The sequence below is a fragment of the Rhododendron vialii genome, chromosome 3a (genome assembly GCF_030253575.1).
Source record: "Rhododendron vialii isolate Sample 1 chromosome 3a, ASM3025357v1".
NCBI lineage: Eukaryota > Viridiplantae > Streptophyta > Magnoliopsida > Ericales > Ericaceae > Rhododendron > Rhododendron vialii.
This window is the reverse complement of record NC_080559.1, coordinates 22,566,473-22,588,805: the sequence shown is the minus strand read 5'-3', so window position 1 is coordinate 22,588,805 and position 22,333 is coordinate 22,566,473. Positions and strand designations below refer to the sequence as shown.

Below are 22,333 nucleotides of genomic sequence, written 5' to 3'. Positions count from 1 at the left end.
TAAAACAAAACATGTTAAAATACACCAACGTACTCAGTACAGCTTAATTCCTAAATAATGAGGATTTAAACTTAAAAGTGAGTCATTAGGATTAGGTGCAGTCAGAAAGAAAGTACCAATTGCAAAATAACAATGCATTTCAAAGCCTCTAGAACAAAAAAAAAAGTATGGTTACCCAGTACTCAATCGATTAAAATAACAAAAGCCGCAGTTAAAACAATTGGTTAGACAGACACATGTTGTAGATAGAAGAACAAATAGTTGAGAAATCAAATATCAATTGCAAAATAACAACCGCTTGCATATATATATATATATATATATATATATATATATATATATATATATATATATATATATATATATATATATATACAAATACTGGAGATACGCCAAAAAAAATTCAAAAATCAACACATATCCTCTCTCTTTTCGGTAAATAAATAATCAACACATATCCTTGAAAGCATTACCACCATCATCAACATACCCATCAGTGATTTTTGCTTCACCAAATTGAAATTAGATACAAATGCCAATTATATAGTGGCAGGGCAGGCCTAGTACTCTTCTAATTCATTGAGTTTTTGATAGTTGTCGCCTTTGAAGCTGCAGGTTGGTTTTCTTTGGCTTGCTTTTCGAGTTGGGGCCTTGGTGGGGTGTCTTGATTTTTGGGTGGGGAGGTGTCTTATCTTGAGTGGGGGGTGGGGGTGTCTTTGTTTGTGGGTGTTTGGGGTGTATTCTTGTGGTTTTGGTACTGTTTCGTTGGGTCCTTTTGGGGGTGGCCCTGTTGGGCATCGTTCGGATTGATTTCTTATCAATCCTTAGAGCTTGATTAGCATGCTCTCTTATTTGTTCTTCTTTATTTATATAATATCCCTTTTTCGCCATTCAGAAAAAAAATGCCAATTACACTCTACAATACAATTAGTATATAGTAAGATAAAGTTACATAAAATGACTTATCAAAAATTAAAATAAAAAGTTACTTAAAGATTTAAATCAAAACAGAGACTCTTGGCCAGTGAAATCCTTGCAAATGCTACTGATCAAATTGGAACTCCTCTTGCTCAAATGCAGCTTGATAATACTGGTTTTGGTCTTGATAATTAGTGGTATGATTTTGCTGTTGCATTTGGTGTTGTGCACTGTAAAGGGATAATTCGGCTTGTACTTTTGCTATCTCATATTGAGCCTGAACTATTTGACGTTGGTGTTTGAAGATGATTTGAGTGCATCCATAGACAGGGTCTTGTATTCTTGAATTTGCTTCGAAGGTCATGCTATCAACTGTTGCTGCTCGTGCATGGATTGGAAGTTGCTATATATAATATCCCACAACAACAGGAAACAAAAAAAAAATTAAGAAAAATGAAAACGTAAGACAAAAATGAATCAAGAAAAACAATATTAGCTGAAGGAACGGAAGAAGTGCAGTAAAAAAAAAAAAAAAATTAATATCCAACTTAGAAATGAAAAAGACCCAACTATTTGTTCCTTTTTTTTTTCCTTTTGGTGCACACTAAAGGTTGACAAATAACTAAATGATTTTTTTAAAAGGTTAAAAAAAAATTACTACATGAATTGTCCTAATTGATCAATAACTACCTTCTTTGCAAAACATTTATTTTGATCCCTCCATAACCATACAATCTATCTAATGTCAGCTAAAACAAAACATATCCAGAAGACTCAAAATGGATGAAGATCCATATTCCATGCAGTAATTAATTAATATATCTAAGCTATATATTTACATATTTGCATATATATATATATATATATATATATATATATATATATATATATATTGTGGAATGTGAGGGATTGTAGTGCACCCGTTGCACTACACCGCATAGTGCAGCTGATCCCACTGTCCATCTAGGGATGGCCATCTCGGCCGATCCGTCCGTATCCGATCCGTTATCCGTCCCGAACGGATCGGATTTTTGGGAGATTTTTCGGATATCGGGGCGGATTTGGATTTATTTTTCAAAAAAAATTCGGAGATCGGATCGGATTCGGAGGTAAGTCTGCCTCCGATCCGATCCGCCCCGAATCCGATATCTGATCCACCTCCGAATATCCGACTATATAAATACCTCTTATTTTTAGGGTTAGTCAATAGTCAGTCTCCTACCCAATTGACTTCACTTCACACAACCTTCCTCGCCCATGACTTCTCCCCCTTCTCTCTCTCCTCCCCAACCCCCCTCCCTCTCTCTAAAAAAAACCCTCCGGCAACGAAGAGATGCGGCAATCTCCCCTCAGGAACGCGGCAGCAAGACTTCGTCCCCATGTTAGTTTTATTTGTTTTTTTTTTCAATCTGAGTTTTTTTTTTTATCGAGTTCCAATCTGTTTTTTTTTTTTTTCCAAAATTGGGATTCGGATATCCGTTCCCCGTTCGGAGCAGGGATGGAGGACGAAAATATAATCCGTTCGGAGTTCGGGGCGAATTCGGAGGGCGGATGGAGGGTTCGGATTCGTATTCGGATATTGCAATATCCGCCTCCGATCCGCCCCGTTGCCATCCCTATGTCCATCTTGGTGTGGATGGCTTGGATTTTATCCGAGCTTCTACAAATCCTAATCGTCCATTGTTCGGATAAAAATCTAAGCCGTCAATTGCCGAGATGAACAACCGGATTGGCCGCATTACACGGGGTGCACTAAAGCACCCCGGGTCTTACCTCTAATATCTTGGTAACATTGCTGGCCCCATAAATCCTATGGACACAAGCAAATCTCTGTGGATTATTAGCTGGAAAATAAGGTGCCAACGCACAATCTTCAGAGCATCTTCTTCTTAGAGATTTGCAAGCTGCACACCTTGTCGAATTTGACATTCCCAAAGATTTTTTATAATCTATGAAAGATTTAAATCCCTTGGAAAAAAGAAAGGAATATCGTGGATGAGATTTCGATAGATCAATGAATGATTTTGTATGAGTTGTCTTAAATCTTAGAGTGGTTTTTATATAAAATTTTGCATTGGAGGTTAAGAGTAGTGTTTTTTTCATTTTTGGAAGTGTATAACGGCTAGATTCTTTAAAATTGGGAAGGCCAAAAGGAAAGAATTTTTACAAGAATGGAAGCTTTGGGAACCCTTCTCCTAGGGAAAAATTTACCAATACAATTGTAGCCCAAAGGAAAACGTTTCTTAATTAGGGAGAGGATCCCGTCTAGTCTTGGGGTCCAACTAATTCGGTCCAGTTTTGGACCATTTGTGGACCCTTCCCGAGCCAACAATGATGATCGAAACCGTTCATTTTTTAGAACTCGTTGAGAACATTGACTACGCCAAAAATCGCGTTGATCGAATATCGTTTGATATGATATTGAAATCTATTTTGCACATATCTCCCAAACACTATATATAGCAAATTAATAATCTATTCTGGCCACAATTCAAAATCAATAACTCACCAAAATGCAAAAATAATTAAGCTCTCAAACGGGTCCTAAAGATATAAGATAACTATAGTTTGAAAAATAGTCTATGAGATGGATGAAATGCATGACAAGTCACGGCTTAAAGTCATATTTGCCTCTCTTTGTGTTGACTGGATACGACTCTAAAATACAACTAATAAAACTCATAGTTTGTCTCCACGTTGCATACACGATCAGTGAAAGACGAGGGCGCTTATACATCTATAATCTCATAGTTTGATTATGTAACCAAACTTTCAAGATGCATAATGTATTTCTCATATATTCATGAAACATTTGCAGATTATGGTTATAAATATTTCAGAATCTACAATTCATAAAGTGTAATCCACCGAACACCCCTAAGTGGTGGCTAAGTACATAAACTGTCACCAAAAAGTGGGAATGAGCTTTGGTCCGGTTTTGGGTAAAACCAGGTTTTTAATCAATTCTTGCAGATTAGAGGGGTTTTTTTTTTTTTGGGCAAAGTATGGATTACCCCCTTATGGTTTGGCGGTCTAGCAGACGACCTTCCTATTATTTGGAAATGACCAACTTGCCTCGTGGTTTTGGAGTAAAGTGCTACCGTTAACTCTGTTAACTTTAGGTATAAAATTACCTTAGTGTCCCTATTTTTCTTGGTTTTTATTCTCCTCCTCCAATCTATATGTGTTACTGTATTAATTATTATATACTCTTACATGCTCTTAAATACCCGACCAGGGTTAAAGCCACATATTAGTAACTAATCCCTTATTTTGGCATAATTTTTTAGATGTATTTGGTTTTTTAACTTCTTTCTCTGGAAAAGTAAAGTGGAAGAACACAGCCCCACCCCTTGTCTAATTTTCCTGAAAAAGGGTTACTCAATTGAACTTATAACATTTTCAAAAAAATTCTTGGTGGTACAATCAAAATTTAGCAATAAAATAATTATTTCAAAATATAACTAAAAAATGTAGTATTTTGGTCGAATCATCCAGAAGAGAGAGGGCCATTTCTCCTAAAAAAAAATATCCAGAAGAAAGAGCAGGGTGGAGAGAAAGACAAGTACTGAGTAGTACAGTAAACTCTCCCTTCGGCTCTATACATGGACGCTCCCTCATCGGATCATAAATTCTCCTCTCTCTCTCTCTCTCTCTCTCTCTCTCTCTCTCTCTCTTTGTGCGTGTGTGTATAGACACTCGATTACTCCAAATTTCTGAAGATATATTTGATCCATGTCCATTCAAAATGCAATCAGGAGCAATTTCTAGGATATTCGTTGTGTAGCCAATTTCTCGAACGACGGCAATAGCCAATTTCTAGGATATTCATCGGTGAAAGCCAACAGAGTAGGGGTTTGAGAAACAGAACATTGGGTGGTGTCGGCTAGTGTGTTAAGAAGATGAAGGGTGTTGTAGTCTTCTTAACTTGGAATTTATCTTCATTTAACTGTTTTTTCCATCTTCAGCCTCATAATGGGCTTGTGTTTCACACCTTCTGTCAAATGAGATCGAAAATGTGACGGTAGCATTTTACTCCAAAACCACGAGGCAAGTTGGTCATTTCCAAATAATAGGGAGGTCATCTGCTAAACAGCCAAACCATGAAGAGATATTCCGTACTTTGCCTTTTTTTTTCTTTCTTTTTTGATTTGGTGCAGATTAGAGATTTGAGAATAAAACAATTCCGTAAAACTCATGCAATCGATCTGATATAAACCATTGAACTACCAGCACATTTCTATGTCTAAAGTCACGATTCGAAGAATTTGGTATTCAATATGTCTTCTAGGGTCCCAAGTGTGACTGAACCTGCCCATACTTTAGGTCTAGCGCAACTTGATATTGATTTTGTAACAATTGAATTGTTCAAATCAATTATGTACCAATTAGAAGGCATTTGCGAATCCTAATCATCAATTGTTCACAATAAACACAATTTTCAGCAATTAAACACTATGTTCAGGCATAAAATTTTCCTTACCCGTCCGTACCTAAATGAATTGACCTCTGTATTATATTAACTAGTCTTACAAACAAACTTGAATCACCCAAAAAAAAATTTTTTTTTTTCCCTAAATAACTTCACCCTTATGAATCCATGGTCTAAGACCCGATGACTGCACTATTCTCAATATTTTCTCCCTACATAACAAATCATAATCATTATTAAATCTAGTTAATATGACGATCTCAAGTTCACAATCTACACTTACCTCTAGTGATTACTATGGAATTTCTGTTTTTTAAAGAGAGAGATCAGAGTCTGTTTTTTTAGAGAGAGAGAGAATTTTGGAAGAATTAACCTCAAAAATTTTGGAAAAAAAAAACTAAACAAAAAGTTACAAAAAATAAAAAATAGTACCGAAATAAGTTTCAACTTGCCTTTGCAAAAATGGAGAACCTGCTCCCAATTTGAGACAGTTTTTTAAAAGTACAAAAGGTCTCTCCTATATTCTCTAATAAAGTGCAAAAAGAGAATAAATTATAAAATCTGCCCCCAAATTCCACGTCTATTCTCCATTTTTGAGTTTTAGAGATAGATTGAAAATGCTCTAAGTTGGTATGCGAATTTTTTTCCCAAGGTCCCATTTTCACTTTCAGAACAAGCCCAAGCCCGAGTCCAAACCAGGCCCGCTTAGTTGACAGGTTGGGCTTACGCCAACCCAATTATCGCCATAATACCTAAAAACCCTAGTTAACCGATTAGTACCATCAGATAGAGAAAACCCCCGTCACTCTTCGCAAAACCCTTTCACCCCTTCCACTACTGAGAGAGAGAGAGAGAGAGAGAGAGAGAGAGAGATGGGAAGCGATAGCGAAGCAGAGAAGACGGCGCAGAAGGTGAAGGAGAAGAAGTTGCTGTTAGCTCTGGCCCCAATCGCTAAACCCCTTGCTGGCAAGAAGCTCTCCAAACGCATCTTCAAGCTCGTTCGCCGAGGTACCTTTTTACCATTCAGTGTATCCGTTTTGGGAAAAGCCGTTATTTTTCTTTCACTTTCTTATTGTGGTGTGGTTGGTATATTCCGATGACTGAATGTGTTTGTGGATACATATCTATTTTCATATATGTATGTTGACCTGGTGTTTCTTCTTTCAGCTGCAGGACACAAATGCCTGAAGAGAGGAGTTAAAGAGGTCGTCAAAAGTATCCGCCGCGGTAACAAAGGGTCAGGCACTATATACTTTTTGTTCTTTGCATTATATATTGTTGATATATGCGTATCCCTTTATGCAAATGTTCTAGTTTGTGTTAAAAAATGGTGAAGCTTAGCTGTAATGTAAACTTGGCATAGATATTATAGCTCAGGTATTTTGAGGTATTTACATCTCTACATCAGTAAGCTTTGGAGATGTAGTCTTTGCAAAGCAAATGATGAAAAAGTGCTAACTTATTATCCTCTCTTTAATCTGAGAATAGCTAAAGGTTAAAATGGAATCTGGAGTTTTAGTGAAGCATTTTGGGCTGAGCTTCATGTTTGAGTTTCAGCGTTCTTCTATAACTATTCAGTTGGATAAATACGTGATTCATGGGAGTTCGTTGTGATCCTAGGTGTTTCCCTTTATCTTTTTTATGGAAAGAGGTTTAGAAGCGTTCTTCTATAGCTATACAGTTGGATAAATACGCGATTCATGGGAGATCGTTGTGATTCTAGGTGTTTCCCTTCATCCTTTTTTATGGAAAGAGAAGTTCATTGATAACTAGTTGAGACATTTCTAAATGACTTCTTGGATGTGTTTTCATCCTTGAACCCTTTGGTTTTAATTTTTCAAATGGTTGAGACCGTAGAACACTTGGAGTAGGAATATTGCGCAAAACTGCACTTTGCAGCTTGCATACCACACCTTTCTGGTAATATCTCTTGCGATACTTGGAATTTTGTTGAGATGAAAACCGTGTGTTGATTTTGAAATAGCCTGATATCACATGGTGAATATCATTGGACTGTCGCTATATGTATTTGATCCAACTTAATACCGCTGCGCTGCTAGTGCCTGCTTTACTATACGTTCCTTTTTTTGAGGTGATGATGCTTGAGAAGTGGATCAAACACGTGTCTGTTCATTTGGAATGAACTCTAGTTTTTCTTTTTTGTTTTGGGCTATGAAGCATCGACACCTCTAGAAGTCGAAGAATCGCAGTGTCAGGACACGGGGACACCGCAGGACACCTTGGAGATACGTACGGGACACGCCACGTGGCGTGTCCCATATTTTAATATTAAATTTTGAGGGGGACACGGCGGGACACCGCTGTAGACACGGCGGGACACTGCTGGGGACACGGCGGGGACACGATGGGGACACGGCAGGGGCCAAACTGTAATTTTTGAAAAATTTGGGGGCCAAACTGTAATTTTTGAAAAATTGGGGGTCAAACTGTAATTTTTTTATAAAAAAAATTTGGGGCCAAATTATTATTATTTTTAAATTTCTGGGTGCTAAACTATAATTATTTTTTTATTTATATATAAATAAATAAATAAATATACACGTGGCATGTCCCCCGCTGTGTCCGTGTCCCCATTTTTTTAGAATTCCCGTGTCCCGGTGTCGGTGTCCGTGTCCGTGTCCGTGTCGGTGCATCATAGGTTTTGGGTGATAGTTGTAGAATGTTTTGGGTCATTGTGTATAGAAAGACACATGCTCTTTGAGTTGAGCTCTGAGTTGTCCCATGAAATCTGTTGGTAAAGGCACCATTTGTACGTGTTGGACATGTTTCTGTTATATAATGAAGCAATGTTCATTTCATTTGGCTCAAGGTAATGTCAAATGTTTTAATGATAAGATCCTTGACTTAATGGTAATGACAGTTTTCATACGAGCATGTTCAAATACTTGGATGCTTCCGCCGTATACAAGCTTCTTTTCCTAAGAAAACAAGTAGACTGTTAGGTTTTGGTAGTCAATAACGACTGGTTGGTCTCCACTTTATCTCCAGTATCTGAACTAGGGATTGGTATTGGATGACATGTATGATGTGGAGTATATCTATCCTAAATGATCATCTCTTGGATAGGCAGTAGAAAACAGAACAAACGTGTCCTTCTAGGTGAGATGTTAGGATTTTGTTTTATTTTTATCTGCTTACTATAGGCGCTTGGAGAGGGGAGGGTCTGGGGTTTGAACTTTGAACTGTGAGTGTGGATCAAGGTCCCCAACCCACTGGGAAACCGGCAGCTCTATATTCATCCAAAGTCGGTGGCTAAACTGTGGGAAGTTTAGCTGAGGTAGAGCGCCATAGAAACTAATCCTATATAAACGACAGAAGAGAAAAGGTTCAGAGTTCGTGAAACACATGTTAGTCCAGAAATATGAACCATTTTAGGTCTCTCAATAGGATGACAACCTTGTCAGCTTCGACATTTTCTGAACATTCACCAGTTATTATACAGCATACCTTTTTATACAGCATACCTTTTTCTCCGTTGAATCTCTTTTCCAATTCTTGCAGAGACTTGTTGTGGTACTTGGTATATCTTTTTCTTTTGAATAAATCGTATTTAAATAACGCAAAAGTCGATTGGAATCTGCCAGAAGATGCCAGCTCATTCTTTTTGTTGCCGCTTGGATTGGAATGACTGAGGTCAACTTGATTTTGAGAGTAGCTTTTTTTTTTGGTCAGCAATTTTGAGAGTAGCTTGGTGTACTAAAGAGTAAAGATTGAGTTGCTGAATTTCTTGTGTGCGCTTCACAGTTTATTTCCTTAATTCCTGTTATTATTGTTAGTGCAGATTATGCGTTATAGCAGGGAACGTATCTCCTATTGATGTTATCACTCATGTTCCAATCTTATGATGCAGATTATGCGTTATAGCAGGGAACATATCTCCTATTGATGTCATCACTCATGTTCCAATCTTATGTGAAGAGTCCGATATTCCCTATATATACGTGACATCAAAAGAAGTAAGTTAACTTTCCTTTTTCCTCCATCTTCTATTTGTATTTGTCGGTTTTTGTTATTTCACGGGTGCAATGAAGAAAGTTAGTTAACTCCTTTGAACTGAGCTACACTTATGCCATGGCCTCTCCAGGATCCAAATTTTGTTACTAGTTAAATACTTGAATGTATAGTGCGTTTTTAAGTAGTCAAGTTCTGCCTTGGTGATTTTCATTTGCCAAATGCTATACTGTACTTTTTGATGTTAAAACATCAGAATGGGATACTTACTAGGAGCATGCTTAGGCTTAACTATGTTCCATGTGCTTTTTAACTTGCTTACATGTGTTGCCGTATGTAGCTATCACATAACGTATTCGGTTTGTTAAGAACTTTGTATCCCAAAAACTTGTGGTTATTCATAACGCACATTTCTATTACTCTAGGAGTTCGATAAGGTTTTCTCATCTATTCGTTTGTGCTACTTTCCATGCTTAGTTGTTTAGAATTCTTTTGCATATTTTCAGATGTGTTAATTCGTTCAGTTTGCAACATGCCACCCACATTCACTTGTCGGGAGAATTCCTGTTACAGTACAATACACCCCTTCAATGTGGTGGATCATATTAATGAATCGTGGAGGGAAAATGATACTATGTTGCTCTTCTTCAGGATCTTGCGAGTGCCGGAGCTACCAAGAGGCCAACATGTTGTGTTCTAGTTCTAACCAAGCCAGCCAAGGGGGAGCTTCCCCAGGAGGAACAAGAAACGCTGAAGGCAGAATACGATCAAGTTGCATCAGATGTTTCTGAACTTGCTTCCTCTATGTTCTGAGGAAAACAAAACTATTGAATATTGCATTCCCCAATTACTGTTGTGTACTCTATTTTTGTTTGATATATCATGTGTTTTTTCTGGTTCATGTTTTAAAAGCCAAGCAGCACGAGTTTAGTACCCTATTCGTTTCTGTTGGTGACCGCCGATGTCCCTCTAGCCCAGGTGTCGTTACAGCATCTGGAATGCTTTCAAGCATTCTACCAAATCATCAAATTCAGTACCATTTTGTTTTGTCCAGCTAGTGCCATTTTTTTTTTTTCCAGCCGTTTGATCAGGAGGCTTTATTCGTTTATCAAGAATTTAGTGCAAAAAATGTGCCCCGAGAAAAGCTTAGTGAAGTGAAATGAAGTAAAAGGAAATTTTATTGTATGTATTTTTTTGGTAATCTAGTAGCATGAGGTTCTTGAAGATGCGGATTTCACAAAATTTTCTAAAAAGTTAGTACTCCGTATATGTTTTCCTATTTTCCTTGATATGCCAATTTAGCAACTTAAGCAAGTTAGAATGGTTCTGGTCTTTTATTTGGTTTTTTTTGTTGGCTGAGTTAAATTTTTGTTTGTTTTTTGTTTTCTGACATGGTCATAATTATTTGGTTTGTTAGAATATGTCCATTTGTTGGTGTTAAAATAACTGTCAGTTTTTTGTTTGGGCTTGCAACAATATTAAAAAATAACAATGTTTAATATACTTTAGTTGGTGCCTTTTAGCACAATCACAAATTCTTTGGATTAAACCATACTGAGTTTTGGAGCAAATCAGTTTACTGTATTTTGACAGCAATTTTTTTTCTCTAGTGGAAACACCTTTTTTTATTCAAAAATTGCACATTTTTTCATAATAAAGTAGAAGAACTTAAATAAGGGTCCTGCCTTATATATAGATACTTAAGTCCTAAGAGCCTGTTCCAAAAACACAATAAGAATTTATTTTTTGTATAATAAGAAGGCTTGTTCCGAAAAATAAGAAGGCTGTTACTTATTTTGGAAGAATTTATATAGGTACCGACCGGCCGGGGAGGGAAATCGTACCGGCAACCGTGCCGGGCTGTCTCCGGCCACCAAACGGCCGATCCGAGCCGTCCAAAAATTCTATAAAAAAAAAATGAGGGGCTTGACGTGGGAATCAACGGCATCCGAGGTGTGTAGGGTGCTTGATCCGAGCACCCATTTTCCGTGTAGAGTGCTTGATCATGTATATACGGAAAAGGGGTGCTCAGATCAAGCACTCTACACACCTCGGATGCCGTTGATTCCCGCACGAGCCCCCTCATTTTTTTTTTTTATAGAATTTTTGGACGGCTCGGATCTGCCGTCCGGTGGCCGGAGACGGCCCGGCACGGCGGCCGGTACAATTTCCCTCTGCCCGCGCCCATTATCATAGCAACAGTCTTATTTTTTGTATAAGGCAACTTCAAGCTCAAAAATCATGTATTTACGCAAATAATTTTCCTACCATTATGGATCTTGTTTGATAGATCTCATTGAGATCTTTAATACGGTGCAAAAAAAATTGAATTTTTTTTTTCATTTACATTATTTTTGAGTTTGAAAATGTGAAAGGAACTTTTTATTTGGATTTTGTGGAATGACCCTTCTTATTTTTGAATGAAAAGTAGCAAAATAAGCACTTATTTTTTAAGAAGGTTTCCGGGACGGAGCCTAATTCTAGTAGGTTTGAAAACTTATTTTGTCATCTTGAATTTTAAATAATACTCATTTCACCCTTAATTATTGTTTTACTACGCCTTTTATTAAAATAGATTGGAAGGGATTATATCCCATAATTACCAGACCACAAGCTTTGGTGGTGGTCATGTTTTCATTATCCCTTTATACACGGACCTCAAACGAAAATACAAACTATGCACTGGCTCACTTTCCCGGTACCTGCTCTCCTCGACGGCAACGCGACAGTGTAGATTGGCAACGGAGGAGCAGCCGCCGCCTTAGCCATCATCGCCATAGCCACCGCCAGATTTTGTATGTTGTTCATTCTGTTATCTAGCCGAGAAACGAAAACCTTCCTAATTTCCCCAGCATTTAACTAATTTGTAGTGTAGTGGTGATTTTTGGAAAATATGGTTGACATGAATATCCACCATGTTTTGAAATATTTTTTATGGTAATTTTGTGAAAAATAATATGTGAAATACATGGTCTATTTGCATATCAACCATTTTTCAAAATATGTTTCATGTTGCAAAAATAGTCCATGAAAAACATGGTCAATTTGAATATCCACCATGTTTCGAAATATGTTTTACAGTATATAAATAATCAATAAAAAACATGATCGATTTGAATATAAACTATGTTCGGAATAATATATTTCATGATAATTCTGCAAAAATAATCCATAAAAAACTTGAATTATTTTGAGATTGGTCATATTCGTAAAATTTGTAGGTAAGGTAATACGACATAAATGATTGGTAATAAATGGGCAGAGAGAGAATTGCAATTTATTTATTAACCGAAAGAGTTAAAAAAAATTTAAGATTTTCAGTTAATAAATTTTAAGAATTTTGCTAGGTACACTACATATTTACATTATATTTGTGGGCCCATCCCGAATCCTACAAAAATACAAAAAAAAATGTCCATAAATTTTAAAATAATTACTTTATTTAGAGAACCTGTAAAAAATCTGTTCAATCCAAAACGAATTCAAAATTAAGGAGTCCATTAGGTCCGAATGTAAGGAAACGACAATTAAGAAGTAAAGAAGATTGCAGAACCTTGGAAAATTTGCCTAGTCAGTGACTTGCAATGGAGGCTAGACGACGCGTGTGGAAAATTTGGAACTCTCTCTCTCTCTCTCTCTCTCTCTCTCTCTCTCTCTCTCTCTCTCTCTCCCCCCGCCGCTTCATCTCTATCCCGAATCTTACCCAGAACATCCCTCCCTCCCTCCCCCTCCATATATAACCCCCTACCACTTGCCCCTCCGACCCTCATCACTCTATAGTTCTCTATCCCTCAAATAATCTTTCAATAATCCTAATATTCGCAAAACATCAGAGTACAATGGCGTTGATTCCCAGCTTCTTCAGCGGGGGCAGGCGTAGCAACATCTTCGACCCTTTTTCCATCGACGTCTGGGACCCATTCGACGGCTTCCCAATCGGAGGAGCAGTGGCCAACGTCCCCAGCTCCGCCGCTAAAGACGCCTCCGCCCTGGCCAACGTCCGCATCGACTGGCGCGAGACGCCGGACGCCCACATCATCAAGGCGGACCTCCCGGGACTCGACAAGAGGGAGGTGAAGGTGGAGATAGAGGACGGGCGGATCCTCCAGATAAGCGGGGAGAGCCGGCGGGAGCAGGAGGAGAAGGACGACAAGTGGCACCGCGTCGAGCGGATCGTCGGGAGGTTCGTGAGGCGGTTCAGGCTGCCGGAGAACGCCAGGGTGGATCAGGTGAAGGCGACGATGGAGAACGGGGTTTTGTCGGTGGTGATACCGAAGGAGCAGGAGAAGAGGCCCGAGAGCAGGCCTATTCAGATATCCGGTGGCGGGGCGGAGGGAGGAGGGGTTTCGGGTGGAGCCACTGGTGGAGCGACGGGAGGTGGAGGGGTTTTTGACCGTGGAGCAACTGGTGGAGCCGGAGGAGGGGGGGTTTTTGAGCGTGACCGTCCGGCTGGTGGTGAGGCGACGGGAGGCGGGTTTTGAGGCGTTGGAAGGGTTTAGGGTTGTTTTGTAAGTGACTACAACTTGGCGTCATGCCGTCGTGGAATAACAGGGGATGGGATGTAGGTGGGATCCTTAAGAGGTCTTTTTTCTTCCTTTTATGTGTAGGTGGTTTTGTGTAGAGGGTGTATTTTGTTTTCGGTGTGAAAAGGTTGTGTCTGGTTAATTGTATTGTACTATGTAGTAGTATGTTGTTCCTATGTAGTGGTAGGTATGATGAAATGGTTGGTTTTTGGGGAAGATTGATCTGGTCATCTTTGTTCTGGCTTTCAGTTCCAAGTGAGGGAGGGAGGGAGTAGGCATTAGTCGATGACAATTTTGCTAAGATATATGATGGTGAATGAATGATCACCAGGAATTCCGTTTGACCAAAAAAAATAAAAGAATGAATGATCACCAAGAAAACCAATAAGGGGTTTTGATGATTTTGTGTACTATTATTGAATTGCATACGGACTTAATTGACCTCGAAGATAGAGGCATCCAGATGAATCACTCCAAAGCTGCCGCCGTTGTGGCAATTGCTGCTTGTGTTGTACTTCGGTGTTTTTTTTTCTCAAGATGATGATAGGAATCTTTATTGATTATAGAACGAATATTACATCCAAAAGAGCCTTGCTAAAGAACTAGCTAACCAAGTGGGGTGGGGGATAAGCCTCCCAAACGAAGATTTTTGTCTCCTAACGCCCTTTCTTCTTCGCTAAATAATGAGCCACCGAATTACCTGTTCTTCGCACAAACACACATCAAAACTCCGCTACTGTCTAATATCTTAGATAATCACTTCAATGACTTATTGCATGTAGACCTGTTGATGTCCGAATTCGATCCAAATTCGATAACTTTAATCTCGATTCAAATTTGATAATTTCGATTCGATAATCAAAATTCGGATCGGATTCAGATTGTATCGGATTAATTTCGTTATCAATCCGATCTTATATATAGTACTCCACGTTTTAAAAAATTGTGGCTCATAGGATAAAAAACTGCCAAAACTGTGACGTATCAAAGCCTAAAGGGAAACAGCACAATTGACCATTATATACTCATTCAAAAAAACAAACTGAATTGGACCCCAGATCTGGTGTCGATGTGGCTGACGTCGGCTGCGACGCCGGGGGTGCCGGCGGTGGCGCCCAAGACGGCGAACCAAAGGTTCCCTTCAGTGATTGTGCGATCTCATCAGCTGCCATTGCCGTCTTCTTTGTCGCCATCAGAGTTCTCGGAGGGTGGGTCCTCCTCCTCAGAAGAGAAATAATGACGTTGAATACGCGCTAAGGAAATTGTGTGATTTTCCATTTCCAAAACGTTTCCTTGTTCACCCCACAGAATTGTTGGCCCTGGTGAGAGATGATTGGATCGATCTCCACATTGGAGAAATATATATTTTTTCCCTTTTTTGTTAAAATTCTGAAAGTAAAAAAAATAAAAAATCGGATTGAATTGGATTCGAATTTTCAGATCGGATATCCGATTTTACGGATTCGGATTACTCCAACCAAATTTTATGAAGTTCGGATTCGGATTGAATTTGAGCATTTCAAATTCAGATCTTGTCGGATTCGGATCAAACCTGGTCCATTGACAGGCCTAATTGCATGCGATCATCCTCCTCTCTTACAAGCTTGATTAATCCCAGGGAGTCGCCCTCAACCTCGATAGCTTTGTAACCCAGTGTCACCGCCAAACTTAAAGCCTCCCAAGCTGCGATAGCCTCTGGGTTAACAATTTCTTGGATCGGAACAGCCCTTGATGCTAGGAATCTCATGTTACAATCTCGGGCCACAACCCCCAATACCCCCCTTTTCCTTGACCTTCTACTCCCTCATCAAAGTTCAACCCTCAGGAGGGTACCACTCCTTTTTCCATTCTCGCCCGCCACCATTTACCGAAGTGATTCCTTTTACATCAGCTTTCATAGCATCTAAGTGCTGCTTTGCATATTTCAACGACAATGGAAATTGCCCTTCCATATTCCATGCATTTCCTAGAAACTTGAATATCATTCCTACATTTCCAAATTCTCCAAACACCCACCGCTACAAACGATTCAATCTCATCCACTTCAGCAGTGCCATTCCATCTCTCCAACAGATTCGTGAACCACGCACAAAAATCCGTCCCCACTATAGAGCTTGAGTCCAACCGAAGTGGAGAGGACTTTTAGAAAAAATTGAGCAAACTTGCATTGCGCTAGCAGCGCTACCAAGTGAACAAAAGACTCAGATTCCTCCAAACATACCGTACACATTGGATCTGACACAATCTTCCGTCTACAGAGAACTTCCTTTACAGGGAGAATATAATGTAAAGCTATCCAAAACAGGTGTTTAATTTTACCTTGAGTGGGCAGAGACCATATCTTTTTCCAAAGGTGACTATACTTCTGTGTAATTCACCTTAGCTTTTTTTTGATAGTTCTTAGGGATTTGAGTTTTGTCTATATTCAAATTTTATCCACTTTTGTTAGGTCTCGTTCCATTAAAATTCTTATTCTCTCGCATTACATCATTTTTAATTCAAAAAATAATAAATACTTATTTTTCTTAGTGGAACAAGGCCTTAGTCTTGTCACAAACTTTTGAGACGAATCGAAAAAATAAAAAATTTATGGGATGGCTTTTGGATATTTCAAATATATTTGGGTAAAAGTAATAAGTTTTTACTTTTCTAATTACTTTCGTTGAGACGAATTAATAATCTATGATAGTTTAGCGTAAAATTTTGGATATTTTCAAATATAAAATTTTGGATATTTTCAAATATATTTGGGTAAAAGTAACAAGTTTTTATTTTTCCGATTACTATCATCAAGACGAATTAATAATCTATAAAAGTTTGGCGTAATTTTTTTTGGATATTTTCAATTATATTTGGGTAAAAGTAACAAGTTTTTATTTTTCTAGTTACTCTCATCGAGACGAATTTTTAATCTATAAAAGTTTGGTATAAAATTAACAAATGTGGAAAAAATTTAAATAAAGACAAAATTATTAAAAACTCAAAAAGCTAAGGAAAACGAGGGCTTAGTATTATGTAGGGGTGTCAAACGGGTCAGTCCGACACGGCACGACACGGGCACGACACGGTTAAATGTGGCACGACACGGGCACGGGCACAGTCATGCCCTGACACGACACGACACGGCACGGTCTTAGTGAGCACGTGGACGGGCACGGGCACGGCCTTGGCACGACACGGCACGACACGACACGGTTTTAGTAGGCACGCGGACTGGCACGGGGCACGGAAGTCGGCGGGCACGGCACGGGCACGGCACGGAAGGTGGGCGGGCACGGCACGGCACGACACGGTTTAGCCGGGCACAGGCACGACACGGTACTTAAACGGGCACGGCACGGCACGACATGGTTTTGGCGGGCACGGGCACGGCACGGCACAAACACGGCACAGGCACGGCACGACACGGTTCTAGCCGGGCACGACACAAGGCACGGGAAAAAGTTATTAAATAATTTGACTTGTGACTCATAAATATAATGTGATTAAATAACAATAATTTTAATTACAAAACAAGGCATTTTAGTTTCATAATTTATTAAAAAATAAGCTTTTAAATTGGAACAACTAACAATAAATAAGGAAAAAAAACTAATTTTAAAGAAAAAAAAACCTCCATGTGATTCAAACCCAAGTCCTATGGAACTTGTCACACATCGCAAACCACCAAGGCTATTAGTTATGTTATGTTTTTGCACGAATTATAAATAAGAAAACAAAATTGGTTTTAAAAAAATAATCTCTATGGGACTCGAACCTAAATCCTTGGGGACTTGACACACATTTCAAACCACTAAGGCCAACAATCTTGTTGCGCTTATAATTGGAACAACTAATATATATTATATAATTTTATTCTATAAAAACGAGTCTCTTGTACATTAACCACATGATTGCAACACAATTATGATGATCCATATCGTTCATTTTGTTGTTCTTGGTGTTTAATTAATCATTCTCGCAAATTTCCGGATCTATCGGGTTTTGGAAGCCCTTCCATCGGGACGTAGATTCATTAATAGAATATTTTTTGTGTTTTGTGTGATCAAGTATATAACGATAACCAATTTATTTTTTTATTTATTTTTTGCACGAATGATATAACCACTCCTACATAAAAGGTAGACGGTTATGATTTTCAAAAAATAGCTCGGGCGACCCTCAAGTGGTATATTATAGAACTTTAACGCCTTTGGAAACACCGAATGTGTTTCGATCACGTGGTTTTTGACACCTGATTATCACCTATTTATGGGAGAATGATAAATTTGATAAGATCTTAAATCGTAACGGTTTAGATCGAACGTTCGAAAAAATTAGTCTACAGCTACCTTTCAAATCTATACATCTAACTTATCTGGTTCTAAACCAATATATTCCGCTATAGTCCAATGTACGCTAGCCACGCGATTGCGACACAATTATAACGATCCATACCGTTCATTTTGTTGTTCATAGTGTTTTAATCACTCCCGCAAAATTTCAGGTCTATTGGGTTTTGGAAGCCTTTTCATCGGGACGTAGATTCATTAATAGGAATTTTTTTGTTATGTGCGATCAAGTATATAATGATAACCAATTTATTTCATTTTTTGCACAAATTATATAATCTCTCTCACATAAAAGATAGACGGTTCCGATTTTTAAAAAATAGCTCGAGAAGCCCTCGAGTGATGCATTATAAGACTTTATAAGAATTTTCCATTATTTAGTGCATATAGATTGTGGTGTGACTTATGCACATGATCACAACATGACCAAGTATATATACAAAGAGAAAGAGATGAGATCGGCAGTGGCACTCAGCAGGCCCTAGCATCTCCTCTCTCTTAAACGAAACCCAGACGCCTGACTGGCCTGAGTCTAGATCTTATCGAATCATCGATATCTGAGTTTCCCGTTGCCGTTCAGGTCTCAACGGCTCTCTCTCTCTCTCTCTCAATCAACGTCTCCCTCCCTCTCTCAGTCTCTCTCTCACTCTTTATCTCTCAACGTCTCTCTCTCTCTCTCTCTCTCTCTCTCTCTCTCTCTCTCTCTCTCTCTCTCACTCTCACAGTCTCATCTCACGGTCACGGATTCACTCTCAACTCTCTCTCAGTCTCTCACGGTCTCGCCCACTGAGCCACAACTCTCTCTCTCTCTCTCTCTCTCTCTCTCTCTCTCTCTCTCTCTGCTTCTAAGACTCTAACTCTCAAAGACTCAAACGGAAAACTCAAACCCTAGAACCAGATCCGACTCATCTGAGTTGCCGTTGCCGTCCAGGGCCTTCAGGTCCTCTGCCTCAGGCTTTCAGCTCACGGTCACCGCCGTTTGCTCCCGAATAGCGCCATCTCTCTCTCTCACTCTCAAGTTCAGCGGTTCAAGCGTATAGTTTTTGGTATCTCTCTTTCTCTCTCACTCTCAAGTTCTCCGTATGAGGATTTGACTTACAAGTATCCGTTTTTGGTATATATCTCTGTTATTGGTGCAAGACGAAATAGTAGCAGCTTAAGTTAAATAGATTTGGAAATGCATTTTTCGTTGTTTTCGAGTTTTTTTGTCCATGTGATTTCAGTTGCTTTTGCTTAAGTTAAATAGATTTGATGATGTAAGTCTTGTCTGCTCTTCTGTAATCTGTTTCTGTGATTATTTGATTTCATATGAAGGGAAGGGCTCAATTAGATTAAGCAAGATACTGAATCAGGCTACCAAATGTCTTGAAAAAGTTGTAGACATTGTTGATTGATTTTACAAACTGAAGATGGTAAACTTTGAATAGATTATTGATTTCACAAGTAGGAGATTAAATAAGTGGTAGTTTTGTTTACAATAATTTTTTTTCTTCTTTTCAGAATGAATGTGGTGTACTCATTTCCTTTGTTTTTTTGTGTTTTTTTACAGATGGATCCTGAACATTTACATATAGGGGAACGTGATCACTCTGACTCTCAGTCATCTGACTCATCTCATGATGAACATGGAGCAACTCCTTCAATTTCACCCCCGCAAATGGGTTCCGTAGGTGAAGCTGCTTCAAACACTGTTGCAGCAGGTTCTACTTCTACAGGTACTCGTGGGGCAAAAAAGAGACGCCTCACTTCATACGTATGGGATCATTTCCATAAAGTTAAAAATTTCAAAGATAAATATGGTATTGATCAAGGATTGAGAGCTGTATGCAATTATTGTGGAAGTGATTTTAGTTGCAATAGTAACCATGGCACAGGGTCTACTGGTAGACATTTTCAAAACATACATAAAAAAAGATCTAGAAGAAGGCAGACTAGGCAGTAGTGGACCTAGTGGTGGTTCGTCGAAATTTAAATATTCGAAACCTAAAATGAGAGAGGGATTGGCCCGTTACGTAGCTGCAGCAGAACAACCATTTACTTTTGGTGATGATATTAGATTTGAATATTTTGTGAAGAATTATCTTAATCCCGAATTTTCTAAAGTTTCTAGAAATACAACTAGAAGTGACTGTTTGGGAGCTTTTGGGAAAACTAGAAAAGAAATGATAATTGAAATTAAAAAGTTTGATAGTACAATCTCTTTTACTTCTGATATGTGGTCTGGTATAAATAATCTTGGTTATATTTGTGTGACTGCTCATTGTATAGACTCTAGTTGGATTTTAAATAAAAGAATTATTGCTTTTCTTTTAATGGAGCATCCTCATAATGCTAATCAGATTTTTCAATGTATAAGTGGTGTTTTTAGGGAGTTTGAAATTATTGATAAAGTTTTCAGTATCACTTTTGATAATCATACTGCTAATAGCGCTGCAATTGAATTGTTCAAGGTAAATATGACAAACTTGCGTTCTCGTCAATTTTTTCATATGCGATGTGTATGCCATATCATTAACTTGGTTGTGCAAGATGGTTTGGAATCTATAGCACCACAGATACGAAACATTAGAAATGCTCTTCTTTTTATTGCTACTTCCGGAGCTAGGCAACAAGAATTTAATGCATTGTGTAAAAGTTACAACGTTAAACCAAAAAGAATGAAACTTGATATGAAAATTCGTTGGAATTCAACCTTTGTTATGTTAAAATCTTGTAGGAATCACAGTGATGTGATTACTGCTTTTGTTAATACCAAGTCTGATTGTGGTTTAACTCATTCTGATTGGATAATTGCTTTTGAGTTCATGAAATTTTTGAAAGTATTTTATGCTGCTACCTGTGCTCTTTCGGGTGTTCGTTATCCTACTTCTTGTCTTGTGCTTAATCACTTGTATAATATCAGTTTCAATTTTAATACTTATAGAACGGAAACAAATTTCGTAGCTGCTTGTATTGATATGGAATCAAAATTCAAGAAATATTTCAAGGACATGCCAAAAATATTTATTGTAGCTGCAGTAATGGACCCAAGGATTAAGTTAGACGCTGCTCAAATGCCCTTAGATGGAATTTCTGATAACTTAATGATTACATTACCTTCTCTTGCTGAAGTGAATTCGCTATTGACTAATTTATATGCTTCTTATGAGTCTAAGTTTGCAAGCACTACTACGACTACGAGTACTACTACTGTTCCTTTACCATCTACAAGTAGCAATGACCCATCTTGGTCTCTCATTTCCAAGAAAGGTAAAAGTGCAAGTGCACGCTCTGAACTTGTTAAATATTTAGAGATAGAGCATCTTAACGAAGATGACGACTTAGAAAATTTTGATATCTTAGACTGGTGGAAAAAAAATGAAAGGACATTTCCCATACTTTCCATAATGGCACGTGATGTACTAACAGCTCCTGTCTCTTCAGTTGCATCGGAATCTGCTTTTAGTGCAGGTAAGAGAGTGTTGGATGAGAAGAGGAGCAGACTAGCTCCAGACATTTTGGATTGTCTCCTATGCTTAAAAGATTGGGAGGACGCACGTTTAGGAATTCAAAAAAGATCAGCTAAAGATGAATTCAAAGATTATTTTTCGGACTCTGATATAGATGGTGATGATTAGGGGAGATGCATTTTGGAAATTTCGTAGCTAGTTTGCAGCCTAGTAGTTGAATGACATATTATGCTTCATGTGTGTGTGTGTTCCTCCTGCTACAAATTCCAAGGCAATTCATGACCAGAATTTGACAGGAAAGGTTTGTTACTTGTTCCAGCATATGCATTTTTGAAGTCTTGATGTTTGAATTCTCTTACACTTGGCTATTTACATTTTGTTTTTCTCAAGGTTTTGTTCTTTTTTGCCCCCTTTGTGGTTGCTGCTGAGCATAGGAGTTACTTTTTCAGTCTACTTCACTCCATTTTGTACCTGGTTTACTCCTAAAAAAGTGTGTTCATGAAGTTTATTTTTTGGTCTTTGCTCCATGTTACTTTCAGTCCCATTTGATGTCGTTCTTCAGCCGGTAGAATGCAACTTGGGGCTGTTTCTTTACTTAGTATAATTGCATAAACACTTGATCAAGCTTTTTCTTTACTTTTATATGGTATGTTTTGAGTAGCAAGGGTCTTAGGTAATGCTGTCTTATTGACCCTTCATATGGTTGTA

At 38.3% G+C, this 22,333-nt stretch overlaps 2 protein-coding genes across 2 annotated transcripts; both read left to right on the top strand.

Moving 5' to 3' along the window:
* Positions 1-6,116: 6,116 nt before the first annotated feature.
* LOC131320483 (H/ACA ribonucleoprotein complex subunit 2-like protein) lies at positions 6,117-10,223 on the top strand. Its single transcript, XM_058351201.1, has 4 exons — positions 6,117-6,358; positions 6,518-6,587; positions 9,222-9,327; positions 9,974-10,223. The coding sequence occupies exons 1-4, from the start codon at positions 6,223-6,225 to the stop codon at positions 10,133-10,135; spliced, it is 474 nt and encodes a 157-aa protein (XP_058207184.1). The 5' UTR covers positions 6,117-6,222; the 3' UTR covers positions 10,136-10,223.
* Positions 10,224-13,081: 2,858 nt separating this feature from the next.
* LOC131320482 (17.4 kDa class I heat shock protein-like) lies at positions 13,082-14,058 on the top strand. Its single transcript, XM_058351199.1, has one exon. The coding sequence runs from the start codon at positions 13,162-13,164 to the stop codon at positions 13,801-13,803; it is 642 nt and encodes a 213-aa protein (XP_058207182.1). The 5' UTR covers positions 13,082-13,161; the 3' UTR covers positions 13,804-14,058.
* Positions 14,059-22,333: the final 8,275 nt, after the last annotated feature.

Coding starts and splice junctions, on each gene's coding strand:
- LOC131320483 (XM_058351201.1), top strand. CDS start 6,223: ATGGGAAGCGATAGCGAAGCAGAGAAGACGGCGCAGAAGGTGAAGGAG. Junction 6,588..9,221: donor ATCCGCCGCGGTAACAAAGG/GTCAGGCACTAT, acceptor CTTATGATGCAG/ATTATGCGTTATAGCAGGGA. Junction 9,328..9,973: donor TATACGTGACATCAAAAGAA/GTAAGTTAACTT, acceptor GCTCTTCTTCAG/GATCTTGCGAGTGCCGGAGC.
- LOC131320482 (XM_058351199.1), top strand. CDS start 13,162: ATGGCGTTGATTCCCAGCTTCTTCAGCGGGGGCAGGCGTAGCAACATC.